A 17,583-nucleotide genomic window follows, 5' to 3' on the forward strand; every position below is an offset into this window, starting at 1 on the left:
CGAAAAGTGACTTTTAATATATGTAATGATGACTCTATCTCTTATCTGGTGAATATATACATACGCATCACAGTAGTGCAACACCAAACACACATCTCTATCTCTTATCTGGTGAATATATACATACGCATCACAGTAGTGCAACACCAAACACACATCTCTATCTCTTATCTGGTGAATATATACATATAATGGACTGAGAAAAAACTCCATGAGTACTGGTCTCACATGTTTCGTGGCTTACTTGAAATGAGAGCAAGATAAGATCTTGAGTCATCAATCATGTTTCATTGTCAGCTAGCTGAGAATCAGAGAGTGTAGTCAGAAAGAGGTATGCACCTCATTGTCGTTCTGTACCTACGGATAAATTCATGTCAAATGTTTCCAGGGAAGCCAAGGAAATCAATTTATTGTTAGAACATTGGTTTAGGCGTTTAGCATATTAGAAAGGATATAGCACCAGTTTTAAAAGCCTAACCTCAATAGTATAGCTTGAGCGAACAAAGATAAGCAGTAAAATCTCATCCATGATATGTAGTTTTGTAGTTGTAACGGCAAGCACCAACAATAATAATTAATTTCATAGGTGCAAGAAGCAAGCAAAAAGAAAAATTACCAAATAAAAAAGTTGCAAGGAAAAAAATCTACAACTTCTTCTTTCTCTCCCCTCAATTCTTTCATTCCCTCAATCCACTTCACTGACAATGATTAGGTTAATCAAAACATATACAGATCAATGTTTCACCTCCTATAACATAGGACACAAATTTTAGATGCAAAATAAGAAAAACGAATAAAATAGAATCACATACAAAGGAGAATCAGAAAACATAAAAAACAAATCAAAATATTGCAAAATTTCATATAGAATATAAAATGGACTCGCCATCCATGGCTTCCAAAGAATCTCTTTTGGTGGAATATCTATAAAAAAAAACCTAAAGAAAAGAATTTGAAATTAGCATGGCAAGTGATGAACGAAATTGACCTTGAAGTCAAACATGAGTGAATGAAAGTTAAAGGTAAAGTAAAATAAAATTGAAAAAAACCATAACATATTATGCAAGCAAAGGAAGAAAATAATTTGAAACCTCCATATGCAACCTTCCCAATCAGTCCAAGGCAGCAAATCGGAGGGATGCGATTGCAAGTAGATGGCAAAGTGGTTCCGTGGAGAGATGAGACGATTTTGTGAGGGTGGTTCCGTTCAGTGGAGAGATGAGATGAGAATTGCATGGAGGAGATGAATTCCATGGAGGAGATGGTGGAGGTAGGCAGGGTTTTAAGAGGATTTTTGCTGATGGGATGTATTATTGATTTATATCACAGATTTTATATTAAGATAAAACCATGAAATAATATTAAGATAAAACCATGAAATAAACAACATAAATCCTAATCAAATCTAAAATTTAAAAATGTACTAAATAAATATAGATAAAAACTATCAAAATCTAGCAAATCACAATAAAAACTCATAAAATCCGGAATTAATTAAAAATCCCAAAATTCAATAAAAATACCATAAAAATTAATTAATACTCTAAAAATAAATAATAATATAAATTAAGATAAAATTCAGAAATAAACAACATAAATCATAATCAAATCTAAAATTTAAAAATGTACTAAATAAATATAGATAAAAACTATCAAAATCTAGCAAATCAAAATAAAAACTCATAAAATCCGGAATTAATTAAAAATCTGAAAATTCAATAAAAATACCATAAAAATTAATTAATACTCTAAAAATAAATCAAAAATAAATTAAGATAAAATCAAGAAATAAAAAACCTAAATCCTAATCAAATCTAAAATTTAAAAATGTATTTTTTTTAGGCTTAAATAACCTTTTGGTCCTTGAAATTGTAAAGGGAATCAAATCTGGTCCTTGTAAAATTTTCGCATCAAATTGGGTCCCTAAAATTGTTTTTTTAATCTAATTAACTCCTTTTACTCAATTTTGACCGGTCAACAGCCCAGTGGCAAGCCTAGTCAGCTAAGGACGACCACGTGGATTTTTTCACATCAATTTTAGTCCCTTAAAAAGTATTTTAATCAATTTTAGTTTCTGTTCTTCCACCTTCACCTTCTTCCTCTTCCTCCATAACTCAAATCAAGGTGAATGTGATAAACATATAGTTTTTTTTAGGGTTTTGAATTTCTAGGTTTAAGGATTTGAGTTATGGAGGAAGAGGAAGAAGGTGGAAGAGGAAGGTGGAAGAACAAGGACTAAAATTGATTAAAATATTTTTTAAGGGACTAAAATTGATGTGAAAAAAGTGCATGTGGCCATCCTTAGCTGACTAGGCTTTCCACTGGACCGTTGACTAGTCAAAATTGAGCAAAAGGACTTAATTAGATTAAAAAAACAATTTCAGGGACCCAATTTGATGCGAAAATTTTACAGGGATCAAATTTGATTCCCTTTACAATTTCAAGGACCAAAAGAGTATTTAAGCCTTTTTTTTATTAAGGAGAAATAAGGTAAGGAAAAATCAGGGCACATGTGACAAGTGGGGCCAAGGAGAAATAGCTTACATGTAAAATATTAGGTGAGAATTAATCTGGGAGCGACACGTCACTAACTTGGCCTGTGAGAGCGACACGTCATGCTAGAAGTTGTTCTTTTCTAATATATATTGATATTGATATTGATATTGATGATATTGATATTGATTAATGTATTTAAATTCACTCACCCCAAATCAATTCAATTAATCTCAATAAAAACTCTGCTTTCATATATCCCAATAAAAAACTCTTTTTTTTTTGAAACTCCCAATAAAAAACTCTTTAATCTAAATGAAAAACTCTTTAGTTCACTTACCCAAATTAATTCAATGTATTTTATTCAATCTTTTTAAAATCAATTCAATTTTCATTATTCTTTCACTCCCAATATCTCATTGCCACTCAGATTCTCCCCAAATCTCACATCAATCGGTTCATGTATCTCATATCATTCATTTTGTTCCTTCCCTCAGATCCCTCCTTCAATCCTCTGACATATTTCAAATATTTATTAATTTCTTACAATTCTCATTGAAAAGGTGCACATGTATTTTCAAATGCAATGCTTGTTTATAATGAAGGCAAATGGGTGTTACTTGATGTGTGTTCTCTTAACATGTCTCCTAATAATGTCATAGGATTACGTAGACCTTTGTGGAATCCCGATGGACCTGTGGGTTGGATTCATGATTAAAGGGATTCTACAAGGGACCGTAAATTGGTATGAGCTCAAAAGCAAGGAATCATCCATGTGTTTCTGGTTCAGAAAGAAATTCCCCCATATAGCTCTATGTTGTGTTGGAGAGTCTTGTGTTGGAGAGTCTTTGAACCCATCTATCACAGTTACTAGATCCCTGACCCCGCACATCTCATTCTCGAACGCTCTCCGTTGATAATTGTATTCTACGGTTTTGGCTTCCTTGCCGTTAGAAAAGAACGAAAGCGTGATAATAATTGTTCGACCTAAAATAAAGAATTACACCAATCGCAGGCTAAAGGATATCAGAGAAGATGGTGGAGAAAGGGAGCTCGCAGACTGAGCCGCCATGGTGAAGAGGTCGGCGCCGTTTTGGGATTCGGCGAGGGTGCGGCGGTTAGAGGAGAGAGAGAGAGGGAGAATGGAGGGGCGAGGAAGTGGGAAAGCTCTGGTGAAGAACACCGTGGTACGTGTTAGAGTTGGCGAGCATAAGAAAGAAAGTGAAGTAACAGCCATTGCTTGCTTCATCACTATATAATCGCAGGCTAAAGGATTGCTAATTGTGACGGTTCCACTATATCACTCTGCAGTCTGCGAGGCTAAAGGATTTTGAGTCATCTCATCTACCATCAATCGTCATTTGAGTTCAGTTTTCTCCATCCTCCTTTTCAACTATTATGTTTTACTTCTTCCAATTAGAGAGATTTTCTCATTGCACAACTCAACCGCTTGTTTCCTCATGCCTTGGGTTTGCAAAAGTTGTTCTACTTTTAGTGTGTCCAGTTGGAGGAATTCGACCTTCCTAACATGCCCTTATCCAGGTAATCACACCATTTGTTTGATTAGTTTACTCACCCCTTCCTGTTTATGTTGCTTTGAAGTGAATTTATGCAAAATTTAGTTATTTGGCACAATAAATACCTTTCACATTGACTAATAAACTGAAGCTTTTACTCTTCAGAGTACAAATGAGAAATTGGGACAAGGTGCACCGTGCATGTTCCATTGGTCAGCTTACTTTATTTTTCAATGACCATTTGTGATATTTTCATGGATTCATTCTTATTTTCTAAACGATTTCCAAGAGGGTTGGAGGTTGAACAAATAGGATTGTAATGGTCGCTAGCTAAGGCCCATTTTCCCATGCATGAAAGACATTATGAATAAAATCTGAATTTTCAAAGTGATATGTGTTCTATTATACTGCATGTGTAACAAAAATCTATGATTTCCAAAAGTCATCGGTCATTTTTCTTTTTGAAGTATGAGCTATTTCATGTTTCTTAATACTTACTCAAACCTAATGTATCTTTTGCTTTTGCTTTTCTTTGTAGCTGATGTTATCTTCTACGTGCTAATGAATACATCCATCCATTTGGTTAAGAATAAAACTACCTCAGTCTTATCCAAAATTTTAAGTGAAGGTTTGACATGTTTCTAATATTACCCGTAAAAAATGTGTTCTATTCTTCTTTTGATAATATCAATTTAACCAGTAGCTTCACAGTGATTTGCGAAATTAATCGTGCAGAATTCAGTTATCAGGTTTTCCTTTCATGTATTTCTTCCTTTTCTTCTCTTTTTCACCCCTTGGGTTTTGCACATGACATAGTGTAACTGCTTGATTCAACTAAGCTCCTACTGCTATTTTCTTTTGGGGGTCATACACAAAATTGTTGAAAAGACACAAAATTTACTTACCCTGATACAAAATTGTAGAAAACAAACAAAATTTGATGGATTTAAATTGTTCAAGTGGCAGAAAAAATGAGTTGGATAGAACAACTGAAAATGGAAAGGGAGAGAGACAACAGAAGGTACACTACTGGCTAATACTTCCAAAATCATTGGCATCCCTTCTAATGGGCCCCTAATAACATAAACGTCCTACAATATTTTGGAATGGTTATCTCCTCAAATTACATTAGTTTTAGTCTAGTATGATATTGAATTTCAAGTTCAGTGTACTCATCAATGGCACCAATCAGTTAAGTTCTTCATGTAACTACATATTTTCTACAGAAAGAATGACAGAACAAATGCTTTTGTGTGATCTATTATGCAAAGAGAAGACAGCATTTTCAGAACATGAATGGAACCAAGTAGAGATTTCATGTGAGTTGACCCCATACCATGTGGCTCTGAAAGGGTAATGGGGACCAAAGACAGGACAACAATGGGAATTCCAAGTTGGTCCCTCATTTATGTCTATGAAGAATACAAGGAGGATGTCAAATTTATGTCTGAATTTCAGGAATGTATAGAGACGCAGAGGAGAAAGGACACATTATTCGGCTTCGACTCCATGCTCAAGCGTCACAGATTAAATAGGATTGGCTTACAATTGTTAGGCCCAAAAACATTCTGAATGCAAACATTTTATTTTTACATGATGATGCCACTTGTTGGGCCACAATTGCTTCAAGTAGTCTATCTATATATGAAAAGAATGTTTTCTTCTAGAAAACCTATGTCACGTTTCACTCAATAATCATTCCATTTCCCTCCAAAAAGCTAGAGCATAATGGAATATTCCACAAATTTATTTTATAAATATTATCTTCACAAGTAACCTCTAACCAGAGATTGGCATTGCTCAGTTTGGAACAGCATAAGCTGAACTCTCATATCTACCATCCCATCTGTTTGGAATTAGAGAAAGGGATTTTGGTTAGAATAACAAGTTTAAGAAGACATCATACTAGTGAAGAAAAACTCAAACAGCAACCAACCTGTTTTCTTCCCTTTCTGGAATCTGTAGCTCCAAATCCTTATCAAATGGCTGAAAGATTAAGTCCAACTTTCCATCCTCTACTTTATCAAGTGATGGAGGTTCCCACTGAACAACTCAATCATTTAGTGTTATAAAAGGCAAAACAATAAGAATAATACCAATAAAAGAACCTATGTACATGATTCTGCAAGTAGCATGTAGTTATTAATACTTATTTTGATACTGCACAAATATAATAATAATAATTTAAATTTTCACTTCACGTTCAAGTTTTTATTTGGCATTCCTTAATTGACCTCGATGTGTGCTAATTTCCAAACCAAATAGATAGCATTGTTCTAGTCAAGACTATGAGTGAAACAGTGAAGGAGTACCTTTGGAGAATTATCCTTGTCGATGGTGAGAGCTCTAATACCCTTCTCATTGAAATAGAACAAAAATTTGCTTCAGATTTTAGAAGGGAACAGACTATTCAAACATTTTTTGACAACATTGAGCTTGTTCTGGAAATAAGATCACAACAATTACCTCATACATATCCTCAGATATTACAGTTCTGAGTATATTAATTGTTAATCCGAATTCCTTCTTTAAACATTCAGATAGTGTTTGATTCCTTCCTTCGCGAACCTGCACATATCCAAGATAATTCATTCAGTTTCATGTCCAGAGACTCAGTGATCAACTAGATTATGCTTTAACATTTTCTGTTCTTTGTCCTGATTTAGTCTCTTCTCAATTTTGACAGAATGTAGTTTTAAAAGCATTGAAGGGACTTTACTCGTGACGTTTAAACACAATCAAAACTTCAGGGAATATAAAAATGTTACAAAATGTTATTTCATAATATCATTGATTGCTTCAACCTTGAGCCTTATTTGCCAATCATAATTTGAGGAACTCAATATAGTTATAGAATCCACTCTAAGATCCTAATGTATATCATAAAATCCTTACCGATCTTAAGGCTATTTTCAATGCAGTAGGTGATGATCTTTTCATTCCTTTTAAAACTGCACCTATCCATCCATTTCCTTCTTTTTGTGCTTCAGTTTCCTTCACATCAAAGAATATAAACATATAATTTCCCAGAAAGAACACAAGCATGCAGTAAGATAATAAATATTCATATGGAAATGCTTAGAAACTTACCAATGATTTTATAATTTCTTCAACAGAATCCTTTGAGAAGCACTCATCAATTATTGACTTCCTGAAATTATCCAAATGTTACTGTCAAGCATAAATTTAGAAAACAAATTACAGATCATTGGTAAAAAGAAAAAAGAAATTACTTGTTTAGGATACTCTCTTCATCAATTTTAACTTCTAATGAAAATTCTTCAATCACTGATCTTACAGCATTCTCATCACCAGAGTTTGAGCTGATCAGGCGCTTCTCTAGCTCATCAATTTGCTGGTACACAGAAAATGTAAGGATCATTAACAAATTAACACAAACTCATTATCTCTAGCAAAGATATGGTAATGGTTGTTTATAAGACCCAGAAGGTTCGCTATAATTGGAGGGGTGGATGGGAGAGGCACTTAGATTTGTGTACTTCGTGAAATTGAAATTGTGTACTTTGTGGAGCTGTCTATACTCTATAGTACTACTTACAAATTTGGATTGCTATGCCAGATGCCATTGCTGATTTAACCATGTTTACATCCTTTATGAAGAAAACAATATAGATGTATCCTAGGTTTTTTTTAACACTCTCCAAGCTTCTCATTAGATTACAAATTAATTCGAATCAGGATGACACAGATTGAATGAGATTTTTGTAATTTAACTAGACACTGCCTCTTGCCTTAACAACAATCGGTTATGAAACTATGATTACACTAGCATGAGTAAGAAGTAACTATTCTTAGCCAATTCGTCTAGAGGGAGACCAGAAGCTAAACATAATCAAACCTCAGAAGAGACAAAATGGGTTGCCAGTCCAGCTGCAACTAATTCCTTCCCATTCAACCTTGCTCCACTAAGTGCCAAGTATTCACCTGTGTATGACATATATGAATTATAATCTCTCCACTTTTCTATGTAATCAATTAATGTTTCTTTTTCTCTATTTTGAAAACATTTTGTTCTAATTCAGGAAATTCATATACACTTGTGCTGTCATGGAGGAATAAACAACCAGGGAGATAGAAGTGCAAGGGGGGAACTTTTCTGAACAGTGAAAGAGGATTCATAAAAGGAATTGTAAGTGAGATTGTGGTTTACCCAAATGCCCTGGTAAACGAGAATGGTTGTACGAGAAGCCACAATCAGTATGGAACCCAAAACTTGCTTCAGGAGTGGCAAAAACCTGTCAGCATTTGTTTTAACACACCAAGAAAATTTAAGGAGATGGTGCACTTGATAAGTACATCATAAAACTAACTAAACAAGGATTTAGAACATAATATCTAAGAAGATAAAATACCCACAGTTTTCTCGGTTACGACTGAGAACTTCATAGGGGCCATCAAAGCTGCACCTCCACCCATTGAAATTCCATGAACAAGAGCAACCTGTTAAAACATTACAGCACCATTCTAGAAAACATGAGACATCACTGAATTGTCACAACCACATTGCTATGAATGTTTAAGGACAAAATGGAATTAAGTTCCTGAACAGAACCTGGGTTTTCTTATAGGTTTTGATGTGATAGCAAAGCCAGTAAAATCGGTAGACCACTTCAAGGCAGGAATCCTCTGTCAAGGAGAAATACATTACTCTTCAGAAGAGTGTAGACAATGTAAAGACATCTCATTATTTGTTTCTCTCCTAAATTGTATCTACTAGTGCTAACTCAAAAAAAAGATTGAAATTTCTGTTTGAACATTGTTTGCACAGATTGAGATTCCTCTAAATTCTATAAAGAATGAAGCATTTACTTGTTTTCCTGCCATCATAGAATACTCTCAAATCCCCTCCAGCACAAAAAGCCCTACCAGCTCCCTGGAAAAGCAATTTTACAGAAACTAAGTGAAATGAGCATAAGAAACAAGCAACAAATGCAGGAGGATGGTAGAATGTTTAATTACTGTAGGCCATATAGTAACATAATTTTCAATGTGTAAGAGTAAACTACTAAAATTATTCCAGCAATTTCAAAGGTTAATAAAGTAAACAACAACCTTTATTATAATTAGGTATGCTTCGTCATCTTTCTCCCACTTTTCCAAATATGCTGCTAGCAGAGAAACCTGGTAGCATCCAAGGATAAAATAAAAAAAATAAGTAAAACAGTAGTAGGAGAATGGGGCCATGAAGCAAGATTTTCAAAGATGAGTTGAATGGAGTTACCAGTTCAGGTGAGATAGCATTCAATTGCTTAGGCCTGTTCAAAGTGATGAGCCTCACATGGTCTATCTCTTCTCCAAGAACAACCTTAAGACCAAAATCAACACATCCATTCATAAATTACTAGCATGCCTTGTTTGGATGATAATTGCGGAAACCCATTATGGATGGCAGAAATTACAAATAATTTAAGGGGAAAATAAAGGGATCATCAACATATCAAAAGAAGAGAAGGGAAAGTAGTCTATCAAAAAGAAATTGACTTGCCTGTTCATGAGGTGTTGTATCAGCAGTAGGTGCCATTTGATGTAAATGCTGCACAATCAAACACTAAATCAATGGCAGATGATCAAGTGAATCAGAGAAAGCAATTTGAAGTAAACCAGTTAGAGTATGATTGTATGAAGGAAAGTGAGGCAGAACAAAGGTAAGTGGAGGAATAAGGTGAAGTAGGAAGAGTAGACATATATCATATGGTCACCAACCAACTAACAACTGACTTGTTGACATAAGATCTGTTACCAGATGCCCAAAAAAATATATTACAAAGATAATTGTAAAATATATTGAATAGTTACATTACATTAGAGATCAACAAGTTTTACAAGAGACTCTAATCATATTTTAATTTTTAATAATTTTTTAAATTTTAATTTTATTATTATTAGTTTTTAATTTTTTTTTTTACATCGGAAAGATAAATTGTACTTGTCAGGAATCGATCTATGGACATCCGCTACCCCCTTTACCCAACCTATATGTCTCTCAACTCCTAACACGTTAATTATCCTACAAAACTTTTTTTTTAATTATTATGATGTGCAACTAGAGCAGTTAATAATAATTTATTTTATTATTATTAAAAAAAATACTGTTTGTTTTTAAATAAAAACTAGTAATATAATATGGTTCTCACCGGTAAAATGGGAACTCACCTACCCATTATTGTGAGTAGCTCCACCTACCCACCACTGCTTCGCCTATTAACTCACGCACGCTTCCTTCACCAAACAAAAGATGATTTTGATGATCCGAATAAGGTAGGAGGAACTAGGATACTTATGCTTTGTTTGGCTCAGGATAGAAAGAGAGAAGAAAGAAGATGGGTAAAGAACAAGATGAGATAAAATTAATAGATTTTGTAGATGTTTTGAAATATAATAGAATAGGAAGAGAAAGAATGACATCGACTTTCTCTCTCTTCATTTGGTTTTTTTTTTTGTTTTATCTAAAAAAATTAAATAGGTAATAATAGAATGACTTTTTGTACATATGGAATTGAAGATTGATATAATAGGGAAATGGTACAAAAATTGCAATTCTCTCATTTTTCTTCATTGAAGACACCACAATCCCTCCTCTTATCTCTCCCTCATATCTTTCTTTACTCTACTAAATCGGGACGATTACCCTCTTCCATTTTAACTCTTATCTAACTCTACTCTAACAAATATAGTGTTAATATCCAACTACCAAAGGGATGATAATATAGGTTATTGGCCCACAAAAACACGAGTTGGGTCGTACTAAGCCACTTTTGGCATTTGATTTAAAAGTCTCTCAACCTTACTCACATTTTGACAGGTTTGCAGGCTGACCTACTTGAAGAATGAAGTGAAATAAAAAAAATTATGCAATGAGTAGTTTTAAGAAATTTTTCACTTTTTTATATGTTGTCACATATAAAAAATAGAATCATCACAATAGTATACTTTTTCTTTTTCTTTAAATGCTATGATGTTAAAAAAAAACTAGAACTTAACTTAATGTTTCAATTTTTTTTATTTTTTATTTTTGGACAAACTTAATGTTTCAATTTAACCACTAGAACTTAAATAAATATAATTAAGTTCACATATTTACTAGTTCAAAAAAAAAAGTTCACATATTTACAAGTCTAGTGTGTAGCTCAGTTGGCTAAAAGTTTGTTATACCAGCCCTAAGTTGGGGTTTGAATCCCCTATAGGAACCATTTTGATTTTGAATAATGTCATCACATTTACATGAGTTTAGTTTGCCTATCACCACATTTATAATTACATTTACATGAGTCTAGTTTGCCTATCACCACATTAATAAATATTTTTTGAAATTCACACTAACACATTGCATTGCACGTACTTGTTTTACATTTTTTATGTCCATAAAGTTTTCATCACACTAGGCATTTTATTTTTCTAAACATTTAACGAAGTTCTTGAAGGTCTGCGAAAACAAGACTTGGATACAAAAAATTACTTGAGAAGTTTGTGTTAAATTTTGAAATTTAGTTCATTTTATAAGATAAGGGTTATGTTTGACATGTTTAGCTGATAAGCTAGCTGAAAGCTGATAAGCTAGCTGAAAGCTGAAAAGTGTTTGGTAAAACTAGCTGTTAAACAAGTTGAAATTATAAAATGACATAAAAGGACATACATGTATAATTATTTTTATATTTAACATTACATTATTTTCACACTAATACCTATATAATATTAATATTAAAATTATTATCACTTTAAATATTTGTATTAACCCAACTTATTTATTATCTTAAAAATATAATATTAATTTTTACTTATTTTTATTAATATAATATTTATAATACTTGTGGTGCACACCGGTGTGGCAGGAATGGTGGCGGAAACTGCATACGTAAGTGTGAGGGAAAAATAAGTTTAGTGTTTTTATAAATATAAGGGTAATTGTGGAATTTTAATGAAATAATAAGGATAAAAATGAGAATAAATTTAATAAGTTATAAGCTACCTGAGATAGCTTATAGCTTAAAGCTTTAAGCTACCAAAATAAGCTCCTTCACCAAACATTTTTGAAGAGCTTTTAAGCTAGTCAAATAAGCTTTAATGTTTGGCATGTTTAGCTGAAAAGCTAGCTGAAAGCTGAAAAGCTAGCTGAAAGCTTATAAGCTAGCTGATAGTTGAAAGCTGATAAGCTAGCTGAAAACTGATAGCTGAAAGCTGAAAAGCTACATGATTGAAACAAAAGTGTTTGGTAAAACTAGCGGTTAAACAAGCTGAAATTATAAAATGACATAAAAGGACATACTTGTATAATTATTTTTATATTTAACATTACTTTATTTTCACATTAATACCAATATGATATTAATATTAAAATTATTATCACTTTAAATATTTTTATTAGCTACAGTTATATATCATCTTAAAAATATAATATTTATTTTTATTTATTTTTATTAAATATAATATTTATAATACTTGTGGTGCGCAGCGGTGTGGCGGGAATGGTGGCGGAAACTGCATACGTAAGTGTGAGGGGAAAATAAGTTTTGTGTTTTTATAAATATATAAGGGTAATGGTAGAATTTTAATAAAATAATAAGGATAAAAATGAGAAAAAATTTAATAAGCTATAAGCTACCTGAGATAGTTTATAGCTTAAAGCTTTAAACTACTAAAATAAGCTCCTTCACCAAACACTTTTGAAGAGCTTTTAAGCTAGTCAAATAAGCTATAAGCTAGCTGAAATGACATGCCAAACATAGCCATAGCCTTAAGCTAATCAAATAAGCTATAAGCTAGTTGAAATGACATGTCAAACATAGCCAACGTGAGAAGTTTAGGGCCTGTTTGATTTCTGTTTTTTTTTTTTTTTTTTGAAAAGAGAAAATATTATTGAAAGAAAAAATAAAGGTACATGAGAACAACCCTCTCAAGAATAGGTAGAAAGGCAATCCAAGATGAAGGTATACCAAGAAACTACCCCTATAATGCCCAAAATCTAAAGAAATGTGCCTCATTAAAACCTTACTAGGTAAAACCCAATGGGAAAAACCCTAGTAAGGAAAAAGAGTACACACTCTAAAGATTGTCAAACCTAGACTAGCTACCAATTTTCCAAATCACCAGGCTAAAATCCATGATACTGAACAAAAAAACTTCTGCACTAGGCACAGGAGGTACTATGCACTCACAACATCACCATAACCCCATGCCAAAAAATCAACCTCATATGCATAACCCATTCACTGCCTACATGTTCCAAAATACCAAACCAATCCCACGCACAAGCCAATCACCATGTTAACTTTTGAAAACACCAAACAAAAGCAACAAATACCACCAGAGACACTAAACTAAACTCCCAAAAAACCACAAATAAAAGTCAAAAGCCAAATAGCTTTTCCCCTGAATGCACATCTTCCACTTCACGCAACCTTCAGCAGCCAAAATGCCCAGCAAACCAACAAACCAATTTGACTCAAAGGCCTTCAAGAATGTTGATCCAAAACAAAACAACACGCACCTAAACTCCCCTGCCAAAAAACCGAGCCAAACACCGACCTTCCTGCCACTCCTTGATTCTCACAAAACCAGTTAAAACTGCAACATAAACCAGTTAAACAAACCAGCAGAACAAAGCACCCAACCAGGTAGCTAACCACCTTGAAAAAACACCCAATAACCAAGAAGATATCAAAGGCCAAAATGTCACAGTTGTATATCCCGATCACAACCAAAATTAGCCAAGCCCGTCCCATGATCAACTGCGAGCCCTGATCTGCTTAGCCAACTCACGAACAGCTACCTCCTCAGAACAATCAAACAGCATACCCACCTGCTGACTCCGAATGAAAGCACGGCGAGCCCTAGTCTGAATTCCCTCCTCATACCACACATCAGCCGGAACCATATGCCAAGACTCAACAGCCGCAGTCAACCTAGTCCCCTCCAAATTTCCCACACACTTCTTAGGCCGCCCCCTTGCTCTCTTTGGCTCAAGAGAAGCAGGAGATTGCTGCAACTTTCGTGGCCTTCCTCTCCTCCTCCGCTTCTCTCCTCCCCCCTCACAAAGAAGCTTTCTTTGGTTCCTTGATGCTGCTAGCGGCGTAATGTCAAAAGATTCGGGAAGACAATCAATTTCTGAATCGGTATCGCCTTTCTCGTGTTCATCTATCATATGCGTAACAACAGAAACGTTTTGGACCACCAAATCTTCCAAAATACCCTCCACATCAGCAACAGATCTAGGTTTCCAAAAAAAAGCAAACTGCCCCTTAGAAGAAGTTGCCCGATTTGCTACCAGTAAAATGCCCAGCATCTCCTTTTCCACATTAAGCCTCCAATTATTAACACAAAACTTGGCCCACCCCAATAACCCATTAAACACGGCATCAATATTTTTGAAATACCAGGCATGCCACATAATTGTATTCATACGAGCCTCCTTGGCACCCACGTTGAAATCAAAATTGTCCAAATTGAATCCCTTAAATTGAGCCAGCTCCCTAATTTCACTCCAACTATATCCCACCTCCATCAAATCCCGCGCTTGCTGTTTCAATTCAAAATGCTGTAACTTTTCCACCTGGCGTAACTCCTTCCCCGCATCAAGCTCAGCATCTTGTAACGGTAATTTCAAACCCTCATCACCGACAACCTCCACTTCTCCGGCAGCCAACACCGAGTCATGAGCCAAATCTTCGTTATCATCCAAGCCATCGCCGCTGCTGTCCTCTAAATCACTAGAATCCACCACCACGCGACGAGAGATCCCCTTAACACCCCGCACGGCCCCACTTGATTTATGTTTTTAAAAACAGTTTTCTGTTTTATAAAATTAAAAAACAAAAAAACTTGTTTGACAAAATTGTTTTCTCATAATTGTTTTAAAAATTGTTCCCTATTTTTTTGTTTTTAAAACAGAAAAATCAGAACATGAAAAAGTTGTTTTTGTTTTCTATTTTTCAACTTTTTTATTCTGGAACAATGAAACACGAAAAAATTTATTATGGACACTTTTCGGTGGTGCAAAGTTGCACCACTCACCTTTTGATCCGGTAGCAGGTTTTATTCTATTTTCCTTTTTTTCAAAATTAAAATATTTAATATATTTAAGTAAATTAATTACCCTAATCTTCTCCCCTTTTCTCTCTCTCTCTCAAAGCTTCAACCTTTTCTTTTCTATACTCTTGAATCTGTTCCTGTAATTTACTTGCACTCCACCCTCTTCAATTCCAGTTCCTCAGCCTCTCGCGTTTTCCTCCGCAGCCTCTCCACCAACTCATCAATTCTCCCCAAAAGCGACGCCGTTTCACTCTCGCAGCGTTCCAATTTCGCAATCGCGGATTTCCTCTTCTCCTCGCTTGCTCTCAGTGACAACTCCTTGGATCGAACGAGCTCCGTCAGCGTCTTGTGCAGCGCCATGCCTTCATCGACCTCGCGCTCGAGCTCCTCGATGCGACGGCGTTTGGAGTCGGAGTGCTTTGAAGTGGATTGGAAGTGCGGGTAGATCTGGGAGCAGAAAACCCACACCCACCAAGATCATCTTCATCACCGACACCTCTGTTTTCTTCTTCTTCTCTCGGTTGATGGGTTGATGCAAGATTGCAAGGTCTGGGTATGGTTCAGATCTGAGAACCAAGAACCGCCGCATGCAACCATAGCTCGCGGTTGAGGGGTCAGTTTTGAGGTCGAAGAAGGCTTTTCTTTCCATGGTTACTTGATCTGAGATGCATCTGCAACCCTGGAGACGCCGCATCACCATCACAAACCCCCTCTCACCGGATCCACTGTGACTTGCTGGTTTTCCCACCTCTTCATCACGCCTTTGTCGTTACTGAGGTGATGGGTGTTGGTTGGGCGGTGGATGATCGATTTTGCTGCTCCTGGGAACAAGATCTGGTTTTTTCTCTGCAACTCAGATCTGGTTCTCCATTCCCCTGGTCCTGAGTTCAGGTGAGTGAGGAGAGGGAGGAGATCAGGGCCAAAGGGTGAGATGGGAGTTTCTGATGTCTGTTGTTGATGGGTTGGAGGGCCACTGAGAAACCCACCACACACGACGAAGATGGTTATGTGGTGGTCGGAGAGGAGGTTGGGGGAGGGAGGTTAGTTACAGAGGCTGGGTAGAAGGTAGAAGATGAAGAGGAGAGAGGAAAGATTACGAGGAATTAGGTTTTAATTAACTTAATTAAAATTATTACAAATTAATTATTGTGATTAATAAATATGTATTTTTTTATAAAAAAAACCGGGGAACTTGCAATAGCATGTCAAAAAGGGGGTGGTGCAACTATAGACCACCAAAAAGTGGTCCATAGTAAACGCGTCGATGAAACACGGAGAACAATGTGTTTTCTTGTTTTTCATTAATGGCATGATTGTAATTAAAAGGAATTAGAGTATTAAAATACGCAAGGAACCCACGCTCTTCCTCTTTGTCGCTCTCTTCCTGTGGTCGGCGGCCGTTCACTGTGGCTTGCGCTCCGAGGGAGCAACGAGGGTCCAAGGGCGGCTAGTAGGAGGTGGCAGCAGGCATGGCGCACGGCGGCGAGGAGAGAGAAGGGGGCGAGGTGGATCGGACAGTGGTGCTGAGGTTTCCGGCGGAGAAAAGAAGGGTTGGGTCACTGGTTTCATCATGAGTTACTGGTGGCTTACCAATTTGGGGAAAAGGCTCTTTGGTCGGCTTTTCTACGGTAGTTTCTGGTGAATGGGTGATTCAGTGAAGATTAGGAAAGGGGCTGCCATGAGAGGCGGGTACTGGTTTAAGCTTGTGATGGGGGGCGGCTGTGGCTCTGTTTTGGTGGTTGAAGGTTTTGTGCAGAACATAGTTGATTCTTGGAAGAGAGAAAATGGTTTGTAGTGAAACTCATGGGGTTTATATGCAACTGCCAGGGTTGAGGTGGGAGATGATGAAGGATGAAGTTCTATGATCTTCTCTGTAAAAAAGAAAAACAAATTGGAGGAGGAAGATGATTTTTCTTGTCCCCATTGCTGAACCAGAGAGTCTCATTTATGCTATCTTTTTAATCTTTGTTTTCTGTCTGATTCCCCATAGTTCCACTCTGAGGTCCCTTTCCTTCATCTGATTTTTGCTGCACATGAATCAATGCAGTGAATGCACAGCAGGTCTTATGACTACTTATCCTTCTCACTTTCCTCTTCAAAAAAAAAAGTAATGCTCACATGATCTTTGTTGAACACTTGTGCACAATGCTATTTAAATTGCTTTGTTATGCACTAATGTTGACTTAGAGTAGTGAAGAATTAACCAAGAATTGCTTCTTGTTTCAATGGCAAGGCTGTGGGTATCTCCATAAAGGAAAGGGATTTTGGTGCAAGTAGGTGATGTCCCTACTAGTTATGTTCACGTGCTGCAATTTTGCTGTTGGAAGAAAGGTTTTAAGTTTCATAAAATAAATAAATAAACATAAAACCAAACAAGCTTTTTGATTTTTTTCCTCTAAATAATGTTTTTATAACAAGTTTATCAAACAAGTTTTTTTGTTTTTTTTATTTCTAAAACTGTTTTTGAAATAATATTACCAAACAAGTTTTTTTCATTTCTTGTTCGGAAAAGTTGTTTTTAAAAATT

General features: G+C 35.5%; 1 protein-coding gene across 1 annotated transcript; it reads right to left on the reverse strand.

Moving 5' to 3' along the window:
• Window positions 1–5,520: 5,520 nt before the first annotated feature.
• LOC130724047 (3-hydroxyisobutyryl-CoA hydrolase-like protein 5) lies at window positions 5,521–9,729 on the reverse strand. The gene is made up of 15 exons (XM_057575207.1): window positions 9,517–9,729; window positions 9,253–9,336; window positions 9,084–9,152; window positions 8,841–8,904; window positions 8,584–8,657; window positions 8,388–8,471; window positions 8,182–8,266; window positions 7,870–7,955; window positions 7,244–7,365; window positions 7,101–7,161; window positions 6,906–7,004; window positions 6,477–6,578; window positions 6,323–6,364; window positions 5,947–6,053; window positions 5,521–5,856 (listed from the first exon to the last, which is right to left on the reverse strand). Exons 1-15 carry the CDS (start codon window positions 9,550–9,552, stop codon window positions 5,811–5,813), a joined length of 1,161 nt encoding a protein of 386 aa, XP_057431190.1. The 5' UTR covers window positions 9,553–9,729; the 3' UTR covers window positions 5,521–5,810.
• Between the last annotated feature and the right edge of the window lie 7,854 nt (window positions 9,730–17,583).

The sequence above is a fragment of the Lotus japonicus genome, chromosome 6 (genome assembly GCF_012489685.1).
Source record: "Lotus japonicus ecotype B-129 chromosome 6, LjGifu_v1.2".
Lineage (NCBI taxonomy): Eukaryota > Viridiplantae > Streptophyta > Magnoliopsida > Fabales > Fabaceae > Lotus > Lotus japonicus.